At 43.3% G+C, this 27,840-nt stretch overlaps 2 protein-coding genes across 3 annotated transcripts in view; both read right to left on the reverse strand.

Annotated features, from left to right (window-relative positions):
* Window positions 1–180: 180 nt before the first annotated feature.
* On the reverse strand, window positions 181–12,727 carry dnajc9 (DnaJ (Hsp40) homolog, subfamily C, member 9). The gene is made up of 6 exons (XM_060854230.1): window positions 12,649–12,727; window positions 11,964–12,166; window positions 10,761–10,901; window positions 2,593–2,847; window positions 1,417–1,503; window positions 181–569 (listed from the first exon to the last, which is right to left on the reverse strand). Exons 2-6 carry the CDS (start codon window positions 12,141–12,143, stop codon window positions 456–458), a joined length of 777 nt encoding a protein of 258 aa, XP_060710213.1. The 5' UTR covers window positions 12,144–12,166; window positions 12,649–12,727; the 3' UTR covers window positions 181–455.
* Window positions 12,728–20,102: 7,375 nt separating this feature from the next.
* The window catches only part of LOC132835106 (nuclear factor NF-kappa-B p100 subunit-like), a 64,617-nt gene continuing 56,879 nt past the window's right edge, over window positions 20,103–27,840 (reverse strand). For both annotated transcript variants that reach the window (XM_060854422.1, XM_060854423.1), the window contains exons 21-23: window positions 26,980–27,152; window positions 21,706–21,817; window positions 20,103–21,458 (exon numbers count right to left, since the gene is read on the reverse strand). In XM_060854422.1, the coding sequence (XP_060710405.1) occupies window positions 21,352–21,458; window positions 21,706–21,817; window positions 26,980–27,152 (392 nt within the window). In that variant the 3' untranslated portion in view covers window positions 20,103–21,351. The remainder of the gene's footprint in view (window positions 21,459–21,705; window positions 21,818–26,979; window positions 27,153–27,840) is intronic.

The raw sequence follows: 27,840 nt of genomic DNA on the forward strand, positions 1-27,840 counted from the left end.
TGATTTAAGCCCTCCCTTTCCTTCACTTTATTAATACCACAGAGCCCTTAGTAGACAGTCCTTGTCATTTGTCGGTTTTAATTTGTTAACTGGGTAATTTGGTGGTCTGTTCATTAAATAAAAAGTAAATGCTGGAGGCTGTTGTGGTACAGTAGTCATGAAAGGAAACAGAAAAAGATGTTTACAAAAAATAACTTTATTGTCCAGCTACACATCACTGCTATAAAACAAGATCATCCAGTCACTCCTTTCTCGTTATATACCAACAAGTGCACAGCAGAGAAAGGGGATCAGATTACTTTACAAAGACAAGGTCAACATTCATTCTTCAGCAAAAAGCTAAAATACAAGTCAATTGTCCAACCAAGAGCAAAATAATCATCACCTCAACTTTAGATCCACTGGGTCTTCTGCTGATCCTTCTTAATGTGGCAACCTTCAAATTGGATTTGTTTTTATTTCTTTCCTTTCTTGGCACCTTTCTTTCCCTTTTGAGAATTTGCACAGTACTTTGCTTCCATCGCAGCCAGGAAATTGTCCATCTGCTTTTCCCGGTCCTTCTGCTTATTCTGAAGATACAACCATCCATCAGCAACCTTTCACCCAAATAACATTTACCTGCAATAAGTAGGACCAACTTCTTGTAATGCAAGGGAACATTATAGGAGGAAGGATAGGGGATTGGGTGGGGGACTTAATGAGCCAGATGGTTGCTGCTGTTTCTTAGGCTGGAGAAGGACATGTTCTGAGGGAGCCACAGGTTCATAGCCGACATGTGAGATTCTGAGCCCGAATAGAATTTTGGCTGCAATGAACCTGCAGCACAACCAGTCAGTCCCCAGAATGCTATCCGCTGAGCTGTGATGGGCAGACCATTGTAGCAAAGGACAAGTCTTGTTGCAATGATCACTATGACCACACATTGCAACAGACTGATCTAGAGGAAGTTTCAGTATTTCACAAATTCAGAAAACTGGCAAAATACTGTCTTGTCATAGCACAGATATAGATTAGATTAGATTCCCTACAGTGTGGAAACAGGCCCTTCGGTCCAACAAGTCCACACCGACCCTCCGAAGAGTAATCCACCTAACCCATTCCTCGATATAGTATTTACCCCTGACTAATGCAACCATCACTACTGGCAATTGAGCATGGCCAATTCACCTAAACTGCACATCTTTGGATTGTGGGAGGAAACCAGAGCACCCGGAGGAAACCCACACAGACATGGGGAGAACGTGCAAATATCCATACAGACAGTTGCCCGAGCCGGGAATTGAACCCAGGTTTCCAGTGCTAACCACTGAGCCACCGTGCCATCCCACAGGGCAACAATCTCAATGTGAGGACTAATAGATTGATCGAGTTTGTCTGGGTCATAATATTTCTGGTACAATCTGCTGACTCACTTACTTGTATAAGTAGTTTGAGGGAGTCATTTCCCTCCTCCAGTCCCAGCTCCTGTCTCATTACTTCAGCCTCTTTGGCCTCTCGGTCACCCTGTCATCATGAGATACTGATTAGCAAGAAATAGAAACTGTCTGCATGCAATACTACTGTTACACTGCCCTCATAGCCAAACCCCACACACTGATATTAACTGCTAATAGTTATGTTATTATTTAGGGGGGAGGCAATGGCCCTGTGGTATTGTCATTAAACTATTAATCCAGAGGCCCTGGTTATGATTTGGGGACCTGGGTTCAAATCCCACCATGGCAGGCGGAGGAGTCTGGATTCAATTAAATAATGACCATGAAACCTATCTGGTTCATATGGTTCTTCAGGGAACAAAATCTGTCATTTTTACACAGTCTGATCTGCATGCAATTCCAGACCCACAATAAATGTGAGACAACATCAGAGAAGCAGGAAAATCGATGTTTCGGGCAAAAGCCCTTCATCGTATTCCTGAATATGATGAAGGGCTTTTACCCAAAACATCGATTTTCCTGCTTCACGGATGCTGCCTGACCTGCTGTGCTTTTCCAGCACCACTCTAATCTAGACTCTGGTTTCCAGCATCTGCAGTCCTCACTTTTGCCACAAAAAACGTGGTTGACACTGAACTGCTCCCTGGGCAATTAGGGATGGGCAATAAATGCTGACCTAGGCAGCAATGCCCACATCCAGTGAACCAATTTAAACATTTGAATAAATTTCACTTATTCACCCCGGCTGAAGCAAACAGTTTCATGGGCAGTCGAATGAGCACAAGTTTTACTGAAATTAGTTTTGAGAGAATGCAATTTGCACTTGAATTTCCACAACTATTTGAGCTCATTTAGCTGATTCAAAGTGGATTTGTGCTGAGGAAATCAGAACAACTTGGTGGAAACTATGGACCTATGTGTTTGATATGCTTCAACTCAACAAACACTACAGCTTCCACATGGAGACCAGGATTAGAACACTCATGTCGGCTGCATTTTACCTACAGCTTCTCAATGAGCGAGCTTCAACTTCATTTCAGAGTTCACTGGTTAACAACCATCTGATTACAGATCAAATCTATTGCTATATTGCAGTACAATGGTTGTAACAAATCACTTTATAATGGATAAACAGAGTAAAAATAACGTCCCTCACCCTCCTCTTTCGGGCTCTCTGTTTGCTTGCAGTCTCCTTTGTAAACGCAGTGTAGGCTGGGAGCTCTTGTGCCTTAATGGCAGCTTCCAAGATTGCTCGTATCCGTGATTCATCTCCGGGTGTGGAACACAACACCGACTCCATGATACCATCCATGTCCCCCTCAAAATCCATGTATGCCTGTTTTATATCTGTCATCTCCTCTTCAGAGCCTTTATACTTTGCTTCAAATTCCTTAATGTCAGCCACTGTGACCTGGGCACAGCACAAACACCATTAGGATCACCAATGGAAGCCAACAGTACATTACATAGCTGTACATGAAAGCCAGTAATCCCCACAATGGGACATGCAATTCCACAGGCTGACACTGACAGCTCTGTCACAGGTTATAATCAAAGGCACATTGTTGAAGATTTTCATTCTGGACTCACCAGGACAATTTGCAAGAATACCAACTTAAGGGGTAAACCAACATTTATAATGCAAGAGGAGAATGCTAACTGGTTGGCAAGTGGGGCACATGAGTACAAATGCTGCCGTGAAGAATGCACCAATTAATGACGATTGACAATTAATTGCCAGGCTGGGTTACACTTTGAACTAGACAGATTAACTCTGATCCCTAAGAAATTAACCAGCAACTGAAAATGTGTTGCTGGAAAAGCGCAGCAGGTCAGGCCTTCGTCTTGCCCGAAACGTCGATTCTCCTGCTCCTTGGATGCTGCCTGACCTGCTGCGCTTTTCCAGCAACACATTTTCAGCTCTGATCTCCAGCATATGCAGTTTGCACTTTCTCCTAGAAGAAATTAACCAGCAAATACTGTCAACTACCTTGAGTTGAAACAGGTGACGTGGATGCACATATTCTTTCTGTCCACAAAGAAGATGTCTGTGTTTTAATACAGAGTCTTCAAGTACATGCTGATACGTCACAATGCAAACCCAAATGACAATCCTAAATTGGTTAGATGCAATCAGTACTTAGCTTGCTTTAAACAAGCAGCCTTTGAGACATACAGCCTACAAAGCTGACATCTCACAGCCACTGATATTCATATACCACGGTACTCATTTGTGCAGACAATACTCATTTTTGCATACAAAATATCAATTTGACTGGTTTAGAATTTAAATAGTTACTGCACCATTCTGCCCTGCAATGATACCAGTGAGTGAGTGTACAGACCTTCCAGAACACATGAAGATCAAAGCAGAATTCTGCTCCTAGAATTCCATTCCCTGGACAATGGCCAAAACTATTTTTAATAGCAGCAAATAATTACCGACGAAAATCGCCCATCCCAAAGGCCAGCCCAGCAAGCCAAGGAGCAATAACATAGCAGAAGAGTGTTGATCTCAGAGAATCTCAAACTCTCAGAATAACTCCCTCCAGCAGTGACGTCAAATGAGAACAATGTTGCAATCTAAAGCCAGTAAAGGCATAATCACAAAGAGATCCAGTTAAATTGAAAGTTTGAGAATGATGTTATCTCAAATAATGCCTTCGAGATACGCAACAATGCAGATTCGTGAGCCAAGTTCTGTACCCATGAAGGCTGCCTCAACCATGAGCTTGGGGTCATGTTGCGCTACATGTAACCTCACTACACTGTTGTTGTGTTTGTAAAATCTTCCTAACTGTTTTGTTGTGACGCTGTCACCTTGATAACTTATTATGATCTCACCAACTTAATTAGTCTATATAATTTTGATTTATTTATTACTTTGGTGAGACCCTTACCCAGTGATTCTTATACCCAAGATGTTATTCCATCCTTTATGGTTGTCTCTAGCACCACCTTATTTTTAATTCTTTTGTAATTATCTCTCTGCCTCAACTAATCAGCTCATAGGTCATCCCTTCACTTGTTATTCAGCTATTGACACTTTACTGACATCATTTGTGATTGTGAGGCATTAAAGACCAGGTCAATTATCACACAACAATTAAAATGAGAGTGAGACATATCGTGGGAAGAGCACGTTAAGAGAGGAAACCTTATTATGTTTAATTATTTAAAAACATATACATCCCCATTTCTGAATGAATTGAAAGTCTGGTTGAGATATCTGATCGGCATGGACGGGTTGGACCAAGGGGACTGTTTCCATGTTGTACATCGCTATGACTCTATCTGACATTTTTGATTACCTTTAAAGAGGATATTCCCGGAAGTACATCCAGGGAAGTTATTTGGGTGGAACTGAGAAATAAGAAAGGGATGATCATCTTATTGGGATTATATTATAGACCCCCTAATGGTCAGAGAGAAATTGAGAAACAAATTTGCAAGGAGATCTCAGCTACCTGTAAGAATACTAGAGTGGTTATGGTTGGGTATTTTAACTTTCCAAACGTAGACGGAGACTGCCATAGTGTTAAGATAGAGAGGAATTTGTTACTCATGTACGAGAAAATTTTCTGATGCAGTATGTGGATGCACCTACATACAAAACTTGACCTACTCTTGGGAAATAAGGCAGGGCAGGTGACTGAGGTGTCAGTGGGGGAGCACTTTGGGCCCAGCGACCATAATTCCATTAGATTTAAAATATTGATGGAAAAGGATAGACCAGATCTAAAAGTTGAAGTTCTAAATTGGGGAAAGGCCAATTTTAACAAGAACTTTCAAAAGCTGATTGGGGCCAGATGTTCGCAGATAAAGGGACGGCTGGAAAATGAGAATCCTTCAGAAATGAGATAACGAGAATCCAGAGAAAGTATATTCTTGCCAGGGTGAAAGTAAAGGCTGGTAGGTGTAGGGAATGCTGGATGACTAAAGAAATTGAGGGTTTGGTTAAGAAAAAGAAGGAAGCATATGTAAGGTATAGACAGGATAGATCGAGTGAATCCTTAGAAGAGTATAAAGGCAGTAGGAGTATACTTAAGAGGGAAATCAGAGGGCAAAAAGGGGACATGAGATAGCTTTGGCAAATAGAGTTAAGGAGAATCCAAACAGTTTTAACAAATACATTGAGGACGAAAGGGTAACTAGGGAGAGAATAGGGCCCCATAAAGATCAGCAAGGCGGCCTTTGTATGGATCCACAGAAAATGGGAGAGGTACTAAACGAGTATTTTGCATCGGTATTTACTGTGGAAAAGGACATAGAAGATATAAAATGTAGGGAAATAGATGGTGACACCTTGAAAAATGTCCATATTACAGAGGAGGAAGTGCTGGATGTCTTGAAATGTATAAAGATGGATAAATCGCCAGGACCTGATCAGGTTTACCCTGGAACTCTTTGAGAAGCTAGGGAAGTGATTGCTGGGCCCCTTGCTGAGATATTTGTATCATTGATAATCACAGGTGAGGTGCTGCAAGATTGGAGATTGGCTAACGTGGTGCCACTGTTTAAGAAAGGTGGTAAGGACAAGCCAGGGAACTATAGACCAGTGAGCCTGACGTCAGTGGTGGGCAAGTTGTTGGAGGGAATCCTGAGGGACAGGAAGTACATGTACTCAGAAAGGCAAGGACTGATTAGGCTTGGTGCGTGGGAAATCATGTCTCACAAACTTGATTGAGTTTGAGGATTGACGAGGACAGAGCGGTAGATGTGATTTATATGAACTTCAGTAAGGCATTCGACAAGGTTCCCCATGGGAGACTGGTTAGCAAGGTTAGATCTCATGGAATACAGGGAAAACTAGCCATTTGGATACAGAACTGGCTAAAAGGTAGAAGACAGAGGATGGTGGTGGAGGGTTGTTTTCCAGACTGGAGGCCTGTGACCAGTGGAGTGCCACAAGGATCGGTGCTGAGTCCACTACTTTTTGTCATTTATATAAATTAACTTGATGTGAGCATAAGAGGTACAGTTAGTAAGTTTGCAGATGATACCAAAATCGGAGGTGTAGTGGACAGTGAAGAAGGTTACCGCAAATTACAACAGGATTTTAATCAGATGGGCCAATGTGCTGAGAGGTGGCACGTGGCAGCACGGTGGCTCAGTGGTTAGCACTGCTGCCTCACAGCGCCAGGGTCCCAGGTTCAATTCCAGCCTCGTGCGACTGTCTGTGTGGAGTTTGCACATTCTCCCAGTGTCTGCGTGGGTTTCCTTCAGGTGCCCCTGTTTCCTCCCACAGTCCAAAAATGTGCAGGTCAGGTGAATTGGCCATGCTAAATTGCCCGTAGTGTTAGGTGCATTAGTCAGGGGTAAATGTAGGGGAATTGGTCTGGGTGGGTTGCTCTTCGGAGGGTCGGTGTGGACTTGTTGGGCCGAAGGGCCTACTTCCACACTGTAGATAAATGTGAGGTGCTGCATTTTGAGAATGCAAATCTTAGCAGGACTTACACAATTAATGGTAAGGTCCTAGGGAGTGTTGCTGAACAAAGAGACCTTGGAGTGCAGCGTCATAGCTCCTTGAATGTGGAGTTGCAGATAGATAGGATAGTGAAGAAGGCGTTTGGTATGCTTTCCTTTATTGGTCAGAGTATTGAACACAGGAGTTGGGAGGTCATGTTGCGGCTGTACAGGATATTGGTTAGGCCACTGTTGGAATATTGCATGCAATTCTGGTCTCCTTCCTATTGAAAGATGTTGTGAAACTTGAAAGGGTTCAGAAAAGATTTTCAAGGGTGTTGCCAGGGTTGGAGGATTTGAGCTACAGGGAGAGGCTAAACAGGCTAGGGCTGTTTTCCCTGGAATGTCGGAGGCTGATGGGTGACCTTCTTGAGGTTTACAAAATTATGAGGAGCATGGATAGGATAAATAGACAAAGTCTTTTCCCTGGGGTGGGGGAGCCCAGAATCGAAGGCATAGGTTTAGGGTGAGAGGGGAAAGATATAAAACAGACCTAAGGGGCAACTTTTCACACAGGGTATGGAATGAGCTGCCAGAGGAAGTGGTGGAGGCTGCTACAATTGCAACATTTAAGAGGCATTTGGATGGGTACATGAATAGGAAGGGTTTGGAGGGATATGGGCCGGGTGCTGGCAGGTGGGACTAGATTGGGTTGGGATATCTGGTTGGCATGGATGGGTTGGAACAAAGGGTCTGTTTCCATGCTGTACATCTCTATGACTATGACTTGTGATTCAGTCTGTCAACATCCACTCGTAACATTTGTACTATCTTTTGACACTCTTATATACCTGGAATTATCGTGCAACGATCACTATGCCTATAAATTCTGTGCCTGTGTGCGTCCTTCCACTTCACCTGACAAAGGAGCTTGTGATTTCATAGCAAACCGTTGACCTATAACCTGGTGTCCTACAACTTCTGACTTTGTCCACACTAGACCAACACCAGCAAATAATCCTGACCCACGGCCCAGATCCCAGGATGGGGTTAGCTATCGTCTGATGAAATGTTGGACAGGCTGAGCCTGTAGCTCCAAGTGAAGTTTAAACAAATGAGAAATGATCTAACGGAAACATGTTTAAGATACTGAAGGGACACAACAGGCTAGATGCTGAAAGGATGCTTTCCTTTGTGACTAGAATTAAGGGACGTAGTTTAAAAATAAGTTATTGCCCATTTAAGATAGAAATGAGAATTTCCCTCTCCCAAGTTTGATCTCTTCCCAAGAGAGTGACAGAGGCAGGGTCACTGAATTGTTTTAAGGTAAGAGTTGATAGATTTCTTTGGTGGGGAAGATTTGAACTGAAGTCCCAAGTACAATATCGTGGGGGTTGCGCTTTTCTGGTACTATCACTATTGCAAACGACGTCCAAATGAACAATGGTAACAATGGTTATAGAGGGTAGGCAGGAATCAAATTGAGGCCCCAGTCACAGCAGCCATGAGGAGAGATTAGACAGGTGTGGACTATTTTCCTCAGATCAGAGAAGGCTGAAAGAGGACATGATTGGGATGTGTACGACTGTGAGGAGTAGGGAGCAGCTGGACCCCTTGGTTGAGGGATCAAGCACAAGATGGCATAGTTTTACAGTAAGAGATGGGAATTTCAACAGGGATTTGGGAAAAATTTTTTTATCACTCTGCGGGTGGTGAGAATCTGGAATGCACTGCCCAGGAAGGTAGTGGAGACCGGAAACATTACAACCTTTAAAAAGTATTTGGATGAGCGTCTGAAATTTCATAACATTCAAGGTTATAGAACAAGTGCAGGGCACTGGGATTAGTGCACCTTTAGTGGTAGTTATTGTTGGTGCAGGTGCGATGGGCCAAAGGGCCTTTTCTGCACTGTATGAATCTATGACTTTATAGCAATGGTCCTATTAAATGACAGAGCAAACTCAAAGGGGAAATAACCCCCTCCTCTCCTAATTCACACCTGGGCGTGTACATCAGCCTGCAGGCATTGGCTGAATTATGAAGAACCACAACTCTTCCAAAAGGCTAGGATGGAGTATAAAGAGATATACTGATATTGCTCAAACTGTACATGGCTATAATCAGGCAACAGCTGGAATACTGTGAACATTAGCAAATGCATCGAGGAATGCATATCAGAGGCCAATCTGGGAGTTCCCCAACTGGAAACCTTGGATGAATCAGGAATCAACTGCCTACTGAAGGCCAGTTGTGCAACGTTCAAGTTGGAAGACCCAGATCTATACAGGTATGACCTCTGCAAAGCCATCAGAAATGTCGAGAGGCTTTATAAAGGTAGAGGCCCAAACCAATCATACGGACATCCGCCACCTATGGTGAGGCCTAACCAACATAATGGAGCAGAGCAAGATAGTGGACAAAGACACATCCCTCCCTGATGAGCTGACTATCTTCTATGCTTGGTTCAAACAGAATGCCAGCAGGGCGGTGTCATCTGCCCCGACAGCTCCGGACACATCTATCCCCTCAGACACCGTTGCAGATGTCAGATCAGTCCTCCTGGGAGTCAACTCAAGGAATGTGACGTGCCCAGATGGAGTCACCGGCCGTACACTTCGATCCTGTGTGGACCAGCTGACAGAGGTATTCACTGACATCTTCAATCTCTCCCTCCTCGAGGCCAAAGGTCCTACCTGATTCAAGAAGATCACCATCGTCCCACTACCAAAGAAACCACATGGAACATACTGTAATGACTACCGCCCAATGGCTCTGACCTTCATAATCATGAAGTATTTTGAGAGGCTGGTTATGGCACACATCAGCTCTAGTTTCCCAGCCTGCGTCGGTCACCTGCAATTTGCCTACCAACATAACAGGTCCACAGAGTATGCAGTTTCCCTAATCCCGCACTCATGTCTGGACAACAATGAAACACCTACATTAGACTCCTACTCATTGACTACAGTTCCACTTCGACACCATTAGCCCCTCCAGACAGATCTCAAAACTCTGAGACTCGGGTCTCGGTTCTGCCCTCTGCAAATGGATCCTCAGCTTCTTGACCCAGAGACTGGAATCAGTGAAGAGAGGTAACTGCACCTTCTCCATGATAATGCTCAACACTGGAGCTCCCCCCACCCACGCACCCACCTCCCCTCCTCCTCCTCCCCCCCACTCCCCCTCATACAGATATATCATAGACAACTTTGTACACCCAAGTCCAACAACAGCATCTCCAAATCATGCTTACAATCAGGGCTATAAAGGTTGGGTGATTAAGTATATTCAAGACTGAGATGGACAAATTTAGATTAGATTAGTTACTTAGTGTGGAAACAGGCCCTTCGGCCCAACAAGTCCACACCAATCCACCAAAGCGCAACTCACCCAGACCCATTCCCCTACATTTCCCCCTTCGCCTAACACTACGGGCAATTTAGCATGGCCAATTCACCTAACTTGCACATGTTTGGGCTGTGGGAGGAAACCCACATAGACATGGGGAGAATGTGCAAACTCCACACAGTCAGTCGCCTGAGGCGGGAATTAAACCCGGGTCACTGGCACTGTGTAATTTATTCAAGGGTTATGGGGAAAGTAGGAAAGTGAAGTTGAGGATTATCAGATCAGCCATGATCTTACTGAAAAGCAGAGCAGACTTAATAGGCTGAATGGCCTATTCTTATTCCTGTGTCTTCTGGTTCTTCTTCTTAACTCTGAGCTCAAGTCATGAGGAATCAACAGCATGGCTGACCCTGTACTGCAATATCTTAGTGTCCAGAACTAAACACAATGCAACTTCATTGAGCATTGGGATCCTGACTGACCTTGTGCTATTGTTTAGCACTAGTCACTGAGCTGTTTGACATCTGCTTGTCTATCGAGAGCTCTTCCCAGGGTTATATTAACTGGTACCTTCTTAAAAAGCAGTCGCCAATACTCCTCCCAGTCACGGTCCTGTTTTACAACATCTGCCTCTTCATCCACTATACCTTGTTCATCATACAGTCCACGCTGCTCCCCATCATTCAGCACAGCATACACTTTACCCAGGATCTGTTGGAAATACAAGCAGGGATAACTGTGTCAATGATCAGAAGGACTCAGAGGTATTCAAAAGTAGATTCTCAAAAGATTACAGTCTAAGACTAAGTGCTAGTCAGAAAGGAGTTGGATCCTGTCCTCATGTAACACCCACACTGGTAACCATCCAGTCCAATGCTCAGATCATAACTATTCACTATATGATAGTCAGAGTTCAGTTTGGGTTCAGGCTCTGAGACAGAGTTAGACTTGAGTGAGTTGAAAAAAACCATTTCATGTTTGGACTGTGGTTTTGCTTGGTAATGACCATTTCTTGGGTGATTCCTGGGTGCATAGACACAGCTTTGTGTTTCAACAGAAACATTCAGTGGAGGAAGGAGGCAACATCTCAATGTCATGCTCTTCTTTCTGTAATGGTTGGGTTTTTTTTGGTGAGGGGGCCACCCTGAGGGGGACTGAAAGGACAAATCCTCAACCACTGAATTAATGTATTTTTGTTTTTATTATTTTAGAGAATGTTGGTTGGCCAGCATTTATTGCCCATCTCTAGTTGCCCTTGAGCAGCTGGTGAGCCACTTTCTTGAACTGCTGCGCTGAATGGGATGTAGGTTGACCCAAAATGCCCTTAGAGAAGGAATTTCAGGATTTTGACGCAGTGACACTGAGGCAATGGTGATATATTTTCAAGTTCAGATCATGAGTGGCTTGAAGAGGAACTTGGTATGGAACTTGAAGGGTAAGGTGGTGTTCCCATGCATCTACTGTCCTTGTCCCTCTAGATGGAAGTGGGCACGGGTTTAGAAAGTGCGATCTAAGAGGCCTTGTAAATTTATGTTGTGCATCTTACGGACGGCACACATTGCTGCTACTGAGCATCAGTGATGGAGAGAGTCGATGTTTGTGGATGTGGTGCCAATCAAGCAGACTGCTTTGTCCTGAACGATGCCAAGTTTATTGAGTGCTGTGAAAGTTGCATTCATCCAGGTAAGCAGGGAGTATTCCAGCACACTCCTGAACCGCGTTTCAGGTAGCTGCAGTGTCTCTGGATGAACTGTGCCAACTGACCAAAATTACCTGGAATTTCTCAGTAGCCTTTTCCTTCTCCACATCTGTTACCCTGTCAGGATGAACCTGGAGAGATACCTTCCGATATCCCCTTCGGATCTCTCCCTCCGAGGCTCCTGACCTCACACCCAAAACCTGGTAGAGGTCTGATGTCCCAAAGGTCTCCTCACATTGTTCCAGCAGACCCATGACCAAGCCAGCTCTGAAGGTACCTGTCAAGAAAGTACAGTTTGTCAGTGACAGATTCCCCCAACCCAAACTAAATATCAACAAAATGGGCACCAACAGACACACACATACATACATACATACATACATACATACATACACACACACACACAGACACACACATACATACATACATACATACATACACAGACACACACATACATACATACATACACACACACACACACACACACACTCTCTACCTCCCTGCACCCCCACTCTCCCTCCCAGTCTCTTTCAATCTCCATTCCTTGCACCTCCCAATCTCTGCCACCATCTCTTTCACATCTCCCCAGCCCCTATCTCCCCCCCCCCCCCCCCCTGTCTGCCTCCTCCCAGCTGTCTCTCCCCCTCCCCATCTTCCTCTCCCCTGTCTGTAACCCACAACCGTTTCGCTACCTCTCCCTCCCTTCCTTCCTTTATCTCTCTCTGTCTCTCTCTCTCTCTCTCTATTTCAGTCGCTCACCCTCAAGATTTTTTCTGTGATTTATTTTCCCGCCACTGACACTTTGACGTTGCCGGAAGTTTTGTCTTGTTACCCGGAAGTGTTTTTTTGCGAAAGGGGATGGAGCCCCGCCCCCGACTCTTTAACCTTAGAGGGCGTGGCCAGGTTCTTAAAGGGACAGGTCAGGTTTGTAAAGGCAAGGCCCGGATCTTACAGATTAATACACAGGGTAAAATCAGATGGGATTAGGGGTAATGTAATAGTTTGGATTGGGGTTGGTTAACCAACGGAAAGCAAAGGGTCGGTATAATGGGTCCCTTTTCTGGTTGACAAGGTGGGGTCACAGGTTATGGGCCAAGGGCCCTGGCTATTGACAATCCATATTAATGACTTGGATGCAGTCCTAAAATATACTTATAGTCAAATTTTCAGCTGACGTTAAAATAGGTCAAAAACCACTTTGCAATGAAGAAATAGAAATGAAGTTTAATGTGGATATGTATGAAATTCATCCCTTTGGTCAGAGGAATAGAAAGGCAATTTATCATCTAGATGCAGCAAAACTTTAGAATGCTTCAGTGCAAAGTGTCCTTGTGCATGAATTGCAGGAAGCTAAGAAGCTAGAATGTAGGTACAACAGATAAGAAGAAAGGCAAATGGAAATGTTGGCATTTTTGCTAAATGAATAGAGTATAAAAGTAGTTTACTGATGGAGGGCTCCTGCCTGAATCATTGATTTTCATGCTCCTCTGATGCTGTCTGACCTGCTGTGCTTTTCCAGCACCACTCTAATCTTGACTATAAAAGTAGGGAAGTCTTACTGCAACTGTACAAGACATTAGTAAGACCAAATCTGGAGTATTGCACACAATTTTACTCCCCTTCTTTGAAGAGGAATGTAGTTGCATTAAAGACACTTCTGAGGAGGTACATAGATTGATTCCAGAGATGAGTGGTTTGTCTTATTAGGGAAATTGATCAATTAGGCCTATATTCACTTGAATTTAGAAAAATTGAGGAATATAAAATGCTAAAGGAGATTGACAAAAGTAGGCATAGAAAAGATGATTCCTCATGTACAGCGATCTACAAGAGGCCATAATTTTGGAATACTTAAATGCACTCAGATCCTGTGCAGACCAGATGGTGGGAACATTTGCAGATGTCTTTAACCTGTCCTTACTATGATCTAAAGTCCCCACCTCCTTTAAGAAGAACACCATCAACCCATTGCCAAAAAAAAATCATGCAGCAACCCTCAATGACTACTGTCCAGTGTTACGAGAGTGCTTTGAGAGATTGGTCATGGCTCATATCAATCCCAGCCTATCAAATTATCTTGATCCTTTATAATTTGTCTATTGGCACAACAGGTCCACAGTAGAATTGAAGAGTGTGGTACTGGAAAAGCAGAATCAGTCATGCAGCATCCGAGGAACAGGAGAATCGACGTTCCTGATGAAGAGCTTATGCTCAAAATGTCGATTCTGCTGCTCCTCGGTTGCTGCCTAACCGGCTGTGCTTTTCCAGCACCATACTCTTCGACTCTGATCTCCATCATCTGCAGTGCTCACTTTCTCCCTGATCCACAGTAGAGGCAATCTCCCTGGCCGTACACTCATCCTTGGAATACCTGAATAACAAGGATACCTATATCAGATTTTTTAACTACAATTTAGCCTTCAACACCATAATTCCAAACAAATCCACCTCTAAGTTCCAAGACCTAAATCTCAGCTCCTTCCTGTGTAACTGGATCCTCAACTGCATCACCATTTTAGGCAGTGACCTCTAGATAACCAATACCCTCTGGGTGAAAAATATCCTTAAATTATCCTCTCAACCTTCTTAGCGTAAAAGTATGCCTGCTTATTATTGACCTATTTACTAAGGAGAACACTTTCTCCCTGTCTACCCAGTCTGTATCCCTCAGAATATTTTTGCACCTGAAACAGGTTCTTTCCTTGGCCTTCTCTGCTCCAAGGAAAACAATTCCAGCCTGTCCAGTCTCTCTTCATAGCTGAAATGCTCTAGACCAGGCAACGTCCCGATGAATCCCTTCTCCACCCTCTCTGGTGTAACCATATCTTATACATGGTCAGGTTTGGTGAAGGGGCAATGGGCAACAGTCTTTCCTTTTTCCATGTTCTAATCTGAGCACAAATCTGTAAATGTGTAAAACTCACGACAGCCATCCAGTCTGACCATGAAACATGTTGAATTTTTACACCAACTTTAACGTCATAAAATGTCCTACTGTGCATTTGGCATGACCGAGTAAAAATTGGTACTAAGCCATAATGATTTACTAAGGAAAAAGAGCAAAATGTAGGATTGGAGTTTGGAGCCCTCAGCTGTTGTCCTGCACCTGTACCTTGTGTAGCCAAGAAATTAAGATGAATGAGCAAACTGACCATAGCACTGGAGTATAAGGGGCCATTCAAATAGGGAATTGTAAGTAATATGGGACAGTGCAGCTGGAAGAAAAGATATCGTTCAAGGATGTCTTGCTGCATTATACTTGGCCTTGGAGAGCTCACACCTGGAATATTATGTGCAGTTTTGGTCTCCTCATCTGAGGAAGGATGCTCTTGCTCTCGAGAAGTGTGGTGAGAGTTTTCCAAGTTGATTCCTGGGCTAATGTATGAGGAGTGGTTAGAGTCATACAGTCGTAGAGATGTACAGCACAGAAACAGACCTTTCGGTCCAGCTAATCCCTGTTGACCAGATAACCTAACCTAATCTTGTCCTATTTGCCTGCATTTGGTCCATATCTCTCTAAACCCTTCCTAATTCATATACCCATCCTGATGCCTTTTAATGCTGTAATTTTACCAGCCTCCACCACTTCCTCTGGCAGCTCATTCCACACACGCACCACCCTCTCTGTGAAAACGTTGCCCCTTAGGTCTCTTTTCTATCTTACCCCCCCCCCCACCTCACCTAAACCTATGACCTCTAGCCCTGGACCCATCCACCCCAGGGAAAAGACCTTGTCTATTTATCCTATCCATGACCCTCATGATTTTATAAACCTCTATAACTTCACCCCTCAGCCTCTGATGCTCCTATCCCTTTAGCTCAAATCCTCCAATCCTGGTCACATCCTTATAAATCTTTTCTGAATCCTTTCATGTTTCACAACATCCGGTAGGAAGGACACCAGAATTGCACACAATATTCCAAAAGTAGCCTAAACAATGTCCTGTGCTGCCGCAACTCGACCTCCCAACTCCTGTATTCAATACTCTGACCAATAAATGAGAATATACCAAATGCCTTCTTCACTACCTGAGACTCTACTTTCAAGGAGTTGTGAACCTGCACTCCAAGGTGTCTTTGTTCAGCAATATCCCTCATCCTGTTCTGATTTGCTTTTCCAAATTGCAGCACATCGCATTTATCTAAACTCCATCTGCCACTCCTCAATCCATCTGATCAAAATCCCATTGTAATCTGAAGTAACCTTCTTCACTGTTTACAACACCTCCCAATTTTGGTGTCATCTGCAAACTTACTAACTATACTTCCTATGTTCACATCCAAATTTTATATAAATGACAAAAAGCTGTGGCACTCCACTGGCCACAGCTCCCCAGTCTGAAAAGCAATCTTCCACCACCACCCTCTGTCGTCTACCTTTGAGCCAGTTCTGCATCCAAATGGCTAATTCTTCCTGTATTCCATGAGATCTAACTTTGCTAACCAGTCTCCCATGGGGAACTTTGTCGAATGTCTTACTGAAATCCATATACATCATGTAGACTGCTCTGCCCTAATCAATCTTCTTTGTTACTTCTTCAAAAAACACAACCAAGTTTGTGAGACATAATTTCCCATGCACAAAACCATGCTGACTATTCCTAATCAACCCTTGCCTATCCAGATACATAGAAATCCCATCCCTCAGAATTGTCTCCAAAACTTTGCCCACCACCAATGTCAGGCTCACTGGTCTATAGTTCCCTGGCTTGTCCTTACCACTTTTCTTAAACAGTGGTACCATGTTAGCCAACCTCCAGTCTTCTGGCACCTCACCTGTGACTATCGATGATACAAATATCTCAGTAAGAGGCCCAGCAATCACTTCTCTAGCTTCCCACAGAGTTCTCGGGTACATTTGATCAGGTCCTGGGGATTTATCCACATTTATGCATTTCAAGACACCTCCTTCTCTGTAATATGGACATTTTTCAAGATGTCACCATCTATTTCCCTACATTCTACATTTTCCATGTCCTTTTCCACAGTAAACAGTGATGCAAAATACTCATTTAGTATCTCCCCCATCTCCTGCGGCTCCACACAAAGGCTGTCTTGCTGATCTTTGAGGGGCCCTATTCTCTCCCTAGCTACTCTTTTGTTCTTAACCCTATTTGCCGAAGCTATCTCATGTCCCTTTTTTGCCTCCTGATTTCCCTCTTATGTATACTCCCACTGCCTTTATACTCTTCTAAGGATTCACTCAATCTCTGTTGTCGATACCGGACATATACTTCCTCATTTTTCTTAACCAAACTTTTCTTAACCAAATTTCTTTAGTCATTCAGCATTCCTTACATCTACCAGCCTTTCCTTCCTCCCTAACAGGAATATACTGGTTCTGACTTTCGTTATCACACTTCCAAAAGCTTCCCATTATCCAGCCGTCCCTTTATCTGCAACCATCTGCCCTCAATCAGCTTTTGAAAGTTCTTGTCTAACACCATCAAAATTAGCCTTTCTCCAATTTCGAACTTCAACTTTTAGATCTGGTCTATCCTTTTTCATCACTATTTTTAAAACAAATAGAATTATGGTCGCTGGCCCCAAAGTGCTCCCCCACTGATACCTCAGTTACTTGCCCTGCCTTATTTCACAAGAGGCGGTCAGGTTTTGCACCTTCCCTAGTAGGTACATCCACATACTGAATCAGAAAATTTTCTGATACGCACTTAACAAGTTCCTCTCCATCAAACCCTTATCACCATGGCAGTCCTCGTCTGTTTGGAAAGTTAAAATCCCCCACCATAACTACCCTATTATTCTCACAAATAGCTGAGATCTCCTTACAAATTTGTTTCTCAATTTCTCTCTGACTATTAGGGGGTCTATAATGCAATCCCAAAAAAGTGACCATCCCTTTCTTATTTCTCAGTTCCACCCAAATAACTTCCCTGGATGTATTTCCAGGAATATCTTTTCTCAATACAGATGTAATGCTATCCCTTATCAAAGACGCCACTCCCCCTCCTCTCTTGCCCACCCCCTTTCTATCCTTCCTTTTGCATTCATATCCTGGACAATTAAGCTGCCAGTATTGTCCATCCTTGAGCCATATTTCTGTAATTGCTATGATATCCCAGTCCCATGATCCTAACCAAGCCCTGAGTTCATCTACCTTCCCTGTTAGGCCTCTTCCGTTGAAGTAAATGCAGTTAATTTAGCAGTCACACATTGTTCTCTGCTTTGTTCCTGCCTGCCCTGACTGTTTCACTTGCTACTTTTCCAACTGTACCAGTCTCAGGTTGATCTCTTTCCTCACTATTTCCCTGGGTTCCACCCCCCACCTTACTGGTTTAAATCCTCCTGGGCAGCTCTCGCAAATCTCCCTGCCAGTATATTAGTCCCCTTCTAGTTCAGGTTGTGTCAGTTTGGATGATTTTTAATGGAGTTTCGAAGAATTCTAACAGGACTAGACAGGTTACTTGCAGAAAGGATATTCTTGATGGTGGGGAGTCCAGAAGCAGAGATTTGAGTTTAAGGACTGAGATGAGGAGAAATCTTTTTCACCCAGAGAGTAGGGAACCTGTGGAATTGACGAACACAAGAAGTGGCTGAGGTCAAAACATTATGACTTCAAGAAGGAGATAGATATAGTCAAAGAGTGTGATGCTGGAAAAGCACAGCCAGTCAGGCAGCAGCTGAGGGGCAGGAGAATCGACATTTCAGGTGTAAGCCCTTCATCAAGGCTTATTGCTGATGAAGGGCCTATCCCCGAAACGTCAATTCTCCTGCTCCTCGGATGCTACCTGACCTGCTATGCTTTTCCAGTGCCACACTCTTCGATTCTGATCTCCAGCATCTGCAGTCCCCATTTTCTCATATCGCCCTTATGGCTAAAGGGATCTAGCGATAAGAGATAGGTGTAGGTGGGGGTGGGGGTGGAGTGGTGAAGGGGTGTGGTTGCTGGGCATGGGATTAGAGTATTTAGCTAGATGATCAGCCATGATCATATAGAATGGTGGAGCAGACTCGAGGGTCGAATGGCCTCTTCCTGTCCTATCTTCTTTGTTTCTATTGCTCTCTGTAGTCAAGAGCACAGGCTTATCCACTGCCAGGCTCTAGAGCATCATCATCCTTAGGGATGGAGAGGAACCTGGAGTGAAGAGACAAAATAAGAAGTGAAGAATGTGTATTTTGGAAGTTCTGCAGCTGCTGGTGAGAATGTTTGTACAGTTTGTATGTTGTGTTCACTTTGGTACAGCTTAATGAGACCACACAGTACCTCAATGAAATAAAAGACATGTTGGGGACAAAGAGGGGAGGTATTCAAACTGAACAAAGAAAAGGAGTAATGGCCAGTGAAGGCTTTGCTTTTAGTTGAAAGTGAATAAGAGCAGAAGAGATAAGTTTTTCTCTCATCACAACAGTTAAATGCTTTTGATAATGCACTGTCTAAGCAGTGTTGTCCGTGAGACCCCGATGTAGTATTCAGTGAGATTCGGACTGCTATAATGTCACAATCAGGAATATAACTACTATTCAGCCAAAAGAAGCAGTTGCCAGGTGAGACCAGCAGCAACTTACAGTCTTGAATTCAAGAATCTCCTTCAGCCACTGTAGGTATGGCACAAACTTAAAATTCAGCCTCAGAAATACCTTCTTAGGAGACTGAGAGAACAAGAAAATAACAGCCAAAGGAGCAAGTGCCTATCCTGGTTCAGAAGGTGCTAACTCTCCGGCTACAAGAGAGCAATCGACAGGTTGTGCAGTGATCCCAGCACAAGGAAGGAAAGTGGATCAACAGGTAATTGTTGAGAACATTCATGTGATCACTAACACATTCTAGTTATCAAGAGGAGTCAGAGACAAAAGTTTCATAGTTTTTTTTAAAAATCTCCCTCTATTGTCCCAGGGAATGTCTTCTGCCTGTCCCGTAAGATGAGTTGATTGGGAGAAACGCATACACAGGTCTACATGTACTTGTCTTTCGAGGCAGGGTGGAGAACGTGTAGTTAATATATTCCGGGTATCAGGAGTGTCAAGACAGGTTTGATAGGCCACTATTCCTGCTAATCACCTTCATATGTCCACATTTCATTCCATCTTTCAGTGTCACCTGCTACTAAAATAATCTTGATCATTCTCTTATAATGATTCAGTTTCCTTCTGTACATTGTAGTTGGTGCTGCATCTGATTTGTGATGAATCATAAGATTCAACTTATGCATAAATTCAGCAGCAAAATGAATGAAAATCCTAGTGCAAATTCATTGGTTTTTATAATTATTTTATTTTATCAAAGATCCGGAAGGAATTTAAGCCACAGAAAACATTATCAAAAGTATATTAACAATGCTTTTCACTTATACTAATAATGAGGATACAGTGATCATTGGCAGTCAGCCAACTGCCACAAGAAGTCTGTGTTACGGACAGCAGAATATTTCTTTCACCAAAATAAATTGATATCCTTATGTGGACGTACTTTGATTCAGATTGAACTGGTCTGAACCTATTGATTGAAATGCACTCCAGCAATATCAGCTCCATTGATCGTAGCTTAATCAGCGCACGTTTACTCCTCTAATCTTTGCATCTTACACTATAAAATCATAAATTAAAAAAACAAAAAAGATAAATAAAACAGATCAGTACTAGACTGAGAGGGAAACTGAGCACTGGTGACTCCATCTCCTGCTAGTTATCCAGTTCCCACAGAACACTAGAGAAAGGTCAGTTTGGAAGTACAGACCGTGGCTCTGGATGAGAGCCCTTTTGATAGACTGTGGTCCCCAAAGTGACCACATTTACAGGTGGATCTTCCTCTTATTATTTTTCACTCTTCCTCTGTAATGAAACAGTGAGGCCAAGGCCAGTGTCAGAGTGCCTGAGAGAGGGTAGTGAGAGAGCAGCTTCCAATTCAAAACCAGTTTGTGACCCCTTTCCGTTGAAGCACTAAGATTACCTGATTAATAATATTCGAATATCATCATCAGGAATATGGTGGTTTACACAATAGGTTGTGGGGAGAGCCTGAAACCTGACAGAAAGGTAGGATGAGGAAGAGAATTGGACCCATTGTCAGGCCTGGTCTTCATTGTGCCATCTCTCAGCCCAGTTCTCCATGAATGAAACCCAGTCACTGGGCCAACACAGCAAGAGACAACTTCCAGTTGTGTTCTTTATTGAATGTGAACTCTTTAGCATAAACATAGACGTGTAAACATTAATCTGTTGTTTAATCCACACTGAAGTCTGTGCTCCACCCTTGAGAGCATTGGGAGGAACCCCACAACAGATTAGGCAATTAGTGAATGAGACTGAAATAACCAGTCAATCCTGACGCACTAGCAATGACAAAATCACTCGTCGATTGTTAATATAAACAGGCCAGAATCTAAAAGGTAGACAAATCACAAACATGTTCTTTTTAAAGGATGATTTTGTTACTGTTTGCAGGAACGATGATCACTGTTTATTTCCTTTCAGTTGTGTAGAAACATGAGATCCTGCACCCTGTTAAGCTTTCTGGTCACTAATCTGGGTCGTGGGACTCAAATGATCTTTTGAACTGATGACCTGTTGTGAGCCGCTTTCATAGGCACTGTCCACGGATTGCTTCGCATCTGCAAGAAACAGATTTTTTTCAATTTCAACTTCAACAAACCAGGGGACATGGGTTGAAGGCCTGTTCCCCAGACCACTTGCCCCCAAAACCTTGGCCCCAACCCTCATCCCCCAATCCCTCATAACCCCAGCCACTGTGTGATGCCTCCGCCCCAGAATCCACACTGCCCTCCAGCCCCTAACTCTCATTGAATGAAATAAGCAGAGAAGCAATATTCCTTCGCTTTAACAGCACACAACATATACCTGACAACTGAAGTGCTTTATATGTTTCTGTTTTCTGGATTATATTCACAGCCGTCTTCAATCCCAAACACTGTAGTGCGTTAACCAACTGCTCGATCGTTCCACCCGAAATCTGGAGAGACACCGAGAGAGAGATTTGCATCTTCACTTTTCAATATTCATCTATCACATCAGCACAGTTGAAACCACTCCATGTTCTGTCAATGAGTAAACACAATGCCCCACTGGATAATCATAGTGTGAATTTACAGGAATGAGACAGGGCAGTGAAAGAGAAGTCTGGCAAGAGATCATCATAGGAAACTGGAATTCACTGCCTCAAAAGTTGGCCTTCTGGTTTAAGGCTCTCTGCCTGGTATAATTCTGATGAATGTACACAGGTCATGGACAGGATATACAATCAAGCAGCTAAATGAAATATTAGCCTTTATCTCTAAATACTGTGTTTGAATCTGGACATCACGGCACAGGATGGATATATTTAGCTTTGTGAAGGCAACAAATTCAGCACAATTAAACCAGAGCAAAGTGTGTTTTCTTTTGGAAAGGGAATTTCTACTTCTTTGATAATCATCCCACCAGACTTTTCATACGCTGGCCTTGTTTTAATCCTGTCCATGTCCCTTGGTAATTTTCTTGTCCCATCTGCACCCTCCTAACAGTGTCATTTTCAAGCGTAGCTGCAGAATTTCCTGATGAAAGGCTTAGGCCTGAAATGTCAATTCTTCTGCTCCTTGGATGCTGTCTGACTTGCTGTGCTTTTCCAGCACCACACTCTCGACCCTGACCTCCACATCTGCAATCCTCACTTTCTCCTTACCTACAGAATTCTCCTTTTACTACCGAATTCTCTATACGTCATTAATATATATGGTGAAGGGCTAAGGCCATAGAGAACTTCACTATTCACATTCCAAAAATCAGAGTATGTTCTCTTTATCCTGACTCTAACCATTTTGCAGAATCACCAAATTGTTGCAGTGCAAGAGGTGGTCATTAGGCCCATTGTGCCTGCACCAGCTCTTTAAAGAAGCATCATGAACTAGTGTCAATCTCCTGCTTTATCCCCATATACTTGCACAATATTTCTTTACTTCCTCTAAACTGATGAGACCATAAATTATAGTAGAAACAGTCAGTCATTCAGCTCATTGGTCTGCTCCACCATTCAACAAGATTGTGACTGATATAATAATTCTCAACTACACCTTCCTGCCTTTTTGCCCATAACCCTGGAGTCCCTTACTGATAAAAACTATTTCAGCCTTGAATATACTTAATACTTAGCCTCTACACTCCTGCCAGAGAGGGTGGTCGAGGTGGATACAATTACAAAGGCATCTGGATGGGTATATGAATAGAAAGGATTTAGAGGGACCTGGGCCAAATGCTAGCAAATGGGACCATGTCAAAAGTGGATGTCTGTTTAGCGTGGACAAGTTGGACTGAAGGGTCTGTTTCCATGCTGTATGACTCTATGACTCCGCTGTGGTAAAGAATTTATAACTGATTCATTAAAGTTTAGGAAAAATTCCTTGTCATCTGTGTCATCAATGGTTAACCCCTTATTCTTGTGATTATGCTCTCTGATCCTAGACATATCACATGGTTATGACTCAGTCACATTCCCCATTTTTGCTACTAATGTATAATGGACTAACAACAAATGCCTTCTGTGCATCCCCTTAGACTCTTCCCCATTGACCAGTGGCTTTGATGGACACAGGAGGGATGGGTTCCATTGGGAAAGTGAGAAAACAAGATGGAGCAAGGTGTAGCACTTCTTTTGCTGCAAGTATTGGGTACAGACTAGCCATTGAACACAGGAGCTACATTTCACAATTACCAAGTAGGACTCTTCTCATAAAACACAATTTCGAACATAGACTGGGACTGCCATAGGGCTAGGTCTTAGGTTAGATGGAGTGTGTGATACTGCTGTCTCTTTAAAAAGATTATTTTGTCCTTTTTTTTCCAAAAGAGGTCGTAAAGGCAGAGGTGCCAAATTGTCTACTTTAACAATGGCAGGGGAGTGGCTATTTCTCCCAGTTCAGGATTTTTCTAGTTTGGTTTTGTTTTAACAGGCAGTTAGAAGCTGCTGCAGTGCAGAGAAATAGTTTCATGCTTTAGCAGATGATTCCTGCCCGAGTTTTCTCTCTGAAATCTTTCCTGTGTGTGAGAACATGTGTTTGAATTTACCTTTTGCCAAAGGGTATATTTATGGGATGTTACTGGAATTGGAACAGCTTCTTAGTTCATTTGCAGTATCAAGTCAGCTGAGTTTTCAAGTAAATAAGTTATTCTAAATTCTGTTTTTTTTTTGTTCATGTTTCAATGGTAGTGTTTAAGTAAACTCTGTTTTGCTTAAAGCTGAGTGGGAGTGGTTTGACCAGCTGCATCACACCTGGAATATCCACTTCACATCTGCCTTTAAAATAAGAAAAAGTTCGGATCTGGACTACCTTAAAGTGTTTGAAGGGGCTCTCACCTGGTCCGTAACAGATGGAATTTGTTAAGTGCATTCAGGAAAGTTTCCTCAAGCAGTATATAGAGGCTCCTACTCAAGAAGGGGCAAAACCCAACCTGCTCTTGAGAAACAGGGCAGGACAGGTGACTGAGGTGACAGTGGGGAAGCAGTTTAGTACCAGTGGCCACAGTTCTATTAATTTTAAAATATTTATGGAGAGGGACAAAACTGGTCCACGGGTTCAAATTCTAAATTGGGGCTAGGTGAATTTTGGTGGAATTAGACAGGAGCTTGCAGGGGTTGATTGGAGTAGTTTGTTTACAGGCAAAGGGACCACTAGCAAGTGGGAGGCTTTGAAAAGTGAGTTCATGGTCTATATAGCCCTGTTAGGGTAAAGGGCAAGGTTGGGAGGAATAGGGAGCCCTGGATGATAAAAGGCATTGAAACTTTGACCAGATAAAAAGGAGGCTCAGGTACAGGCAGATCAAGGGAATCCATGGAGGTTTAAAAAAAGATACAGAAGTTTACTGAAGAAGGAAATCAGAAGGGTAGAAAGGGGGCACGCAATAGCCTTGGCTGAGAAGATTAGGGTAAATTCAATGAGGTTCTTTAAGTATATTAAAAGGAAAAAGAGAAAGAGAGAAAATAGGACCCCTCAAGGACCAAAGTGGACATGTATGTGTAGGAGCACAGGAGATGGGTAAGGTCTTCACTGAATATTTCTCCTGTGTTTACCATGGAGAAAGACATGAAGACTTGGGAACTTGGGGAAGTTAATGGTTATATCTTGGGGACAGTCCATATCACAGTGGAGGTGGTGTTGGACATATTAGAATGTATGAAGGTGGATAAACCTCCTGGTCCTGACCAGGTATATCCAAGAACACTGCAAGTGGCTAGAGAAGAAATTGCACCCTGGTTGATATCTTTCTATCATCGTTAGCCAGGGCTGAGGTCCCGGAAGACTGGAGGGTAGCAAATGGCGTGCCTCATTGAAGAAGGGCTGCAAATAAAAATCTGGTAGGTAAGTTACTTGAGAAGATTATGAGAGATAAAATATACATGCATTTGGAAAGACAGAGTTTGATTAGAAGTAATCAACATGGCTTCGTGTGTGGAAGATCATGCCTCACAAATTTGAGAGTCCTTTGATGAAGTGACCAGGAAGGTTGATGAGGGCAAGGCAATAGATGTCATCCATATAAATTTCAGTAAGGTCTTTGATAAGGTTCCACATAGTAGGCTGTTTTGAAAGGTTAGATCGCATGGAATCCAGGGGGAGTGGCAAATGAGATAAACAATTGGCTCAATGGGAGGAAGCAGAGGGTAATAATGGAAGGATGTTTGTTGGACTGGAGGCCTATGACTAGTAGAGTGCCTCAGGGGTCAGAGCTGGGCCCATTACTGTTTGTTATCTATATCAATGATTTGAATGAGAATGTACAAGGCATGATTGCCCTTTTGAACTGTCCTATCTGTTCAGCTTCCTTCCCACCTATCTGCTCCACCCTCTTCTTCATCCATTACCATCACCCCCCCCACCTCTATTTACCTATCGCATTCCCAGCTATCCTCCCCCCAACCCCACCCCCACCCCCCTCACATTTATCTCTCAGACCCTTTGGGCCACCCCCTCATTCCTGATGAAGGGCTTATGCTCGAAACATCTATTCTCCTGCTCCTCAGATGCTGTCTGACTAGCTGTGCTTTTCCAGCACCATACTCTTTGACTCTGATCTCCAGCATTTGCAGTCCTTACTTTCTTCTAGGTGATTACCAAGTTTGCAGATGACACCAAAATAAGAGGACAGTGAGTGAGGAAAGTTATCGGAAATTGCAGCAGGACCTTGATCAGCTGGGGAAGTGGGCTGATAAATGGCAAATGGAGTTTAATAGAGATATGTGTGAGGTCGTGCATTCGGAAAGTCAAATCAAGGTCAGAGTGTCATGGTGAATGGTAGGGCCTTAAGGAGTGTAGTGGAACAGAGGAACCTTGAAGTTCAGGTGCACGGTTCTCTGAAAGTGGAGTCACAGGTAGACAGGGCAGTGAAGGCGACTTTTGGCACACTGGCCTTCATCAGTCAGGGCATTGAGTATAGAAGTTGGGAAGTTATGTTGTAGCTATACAGGATGTTGGTGAGGCCATACTTGGGAGTATTGTGTCGAATTTTGGTCACCTTGCTACGGGAAGGATGTTATTAAACTGGAAAGAGTGCAGAAGCAATTTACAAGGATGTTGCCAGGACTCAATGGTCTGAGTGAAAGGGAAAGGTTGGATAAGCTAGGATTTTTGTTTTTTCATTAGAGCGTAGGAGACTGAGGGGGGGGATCTTATACACTTCTGTAAGATCATGAGAGGCGTGGATAGGGTAAATGCACTCAGTCTTTTTCCCAGGGTTGGAGAATCGAGGATGAGAGGGCAGCAGTTTAAGGTTAGAGGCGAAAGACTAAAAGGGAACCTGGGGGCAAATTTTGTTTACGTACAATGGTATGCATATGGAATGAGTGGGCAGCGGAAGTGGTTGAGATGAGTACATTCAAAACATTTAAAAGGCATTTGGACAAATACATGGATAGAAAAGATTGAGAAGGATATTGGGCAAGTGCAGGGAAATGGGGTTAGCGTTTGGTTAGGATTCTATGATTCTCTGACTTTGTTAACATAGACCCTCAGGAGCCCCGATTATTTGACTGAAGGAATAACTAAAGGTGATTAATCTTTATAAGCAAATCTGACATTTTCCCGTTGTGTTGCTGTGCTGAGGCCAACAGTTTGTGTCAATACAATGAATACCAGACAAACATACATCAAAATTATCCAAGAGTGACTTGCTCGGAGACTTGGCACTTTTGAGTAACTCAGTGAGAGAGCCAAGATTTAGATTCTCTGCCAGTTTCATCCAGTCCGACCCGGACACCTCCTGGTTTAAGACTTTGTTCAGCTCTCCCAGGGTTTCGGAACCCAGCGATGCAATACTGCCTGTGAGGAAACGTGAGCCAGCAGTTAGTTTACAGTCCAAATAACCAAGACCTCAAAAACACCCTACAGGACATCATTGAAACATGCAGAGGAACTGCCCTGGGTTCAGATATGTCCCTGAAACCTCAGCTGTATCTTCAGACTCTGCAACCTGAAGCAGATCAGTGACAGTGAAACAGATCACTACTGAGAAGCCTGGTCCCATCGATTCACAGTGAGGGAGGCCTGGTTACCTCAAAACAGTTTAAACAGCAATGAGCCAAGACTCGGGTAGGTAGCTGAGCCCCCTCTGACTCCACACTCCACACTAACCCTAACACTCAAGGTCTGTACCTAACCATATTATGATCACGATTTCCTGATTCTTCTCCGATACTTCCATCAGTTATTTTCCTCACTTATTTTCTAGAACTGGATCAACTTCTTTGTTGGAATACATGCACAGTAATTGAGTGCAGCATCCTTGAAGGAGCCTAAAATACTCTTCTGTTCCTTGACCACATGCATGAGATTTGTTCCAGTCAATATCATAGGCTCTACATAAATGCCTCTCTCCTGTCTAAGCACGTTGGTACCATTTACTGACAAAATGGCAAACCAGAAACATCGCACACACAGGAGAAGTGAGGTGCAGTTCGAGGGAGGGGGCCAAGTCAAACGTGTTCCTTGGAATTGAGACAAAATTCAG

The sequence above is a fragment of the Hemiscyllium ocellatum genome, chromosome 43 (genome assembly GCF_020745735.1).
Source record: "Hemiscyllium ocellatum isolate sHemOce1 chromosome 43, sHemOce1.pat.X.cur, whole genome shotgun sequence".
Taxonomy (NCBI): Eukaryota; Metazoa; Chordata; class Chondrichthyes; order Orectolobiformes; family Hemiscylliidae; genus Hemiscyllium; species Hemiscyllium ocellatum.

Bases quoted from the DNA above. Each gene is read 5' to 3' on its own strand.
- dnajc9 (XM_060854230.1), bottom strand. From the start codon at position 12,143: ATGGGTCTGCTGGAACAATGTGAGGAGACCTTTGGGACATCAGACCTC. The intron at 10,902-11,963 runs GTAATTTTGGTC...TATTTCCAACAG, and splicing joins AGGCTACTGAGAAATTCCAG to ATCCTGGGTAAAGTGTATGC. The intron at 570-1,416 runs GTAAGTGAGTCA...TTGTATCTTCAG, and splicing joins CCCTCAAACTACTTATACAA to AATAAGCAGAAGGACCGGGA.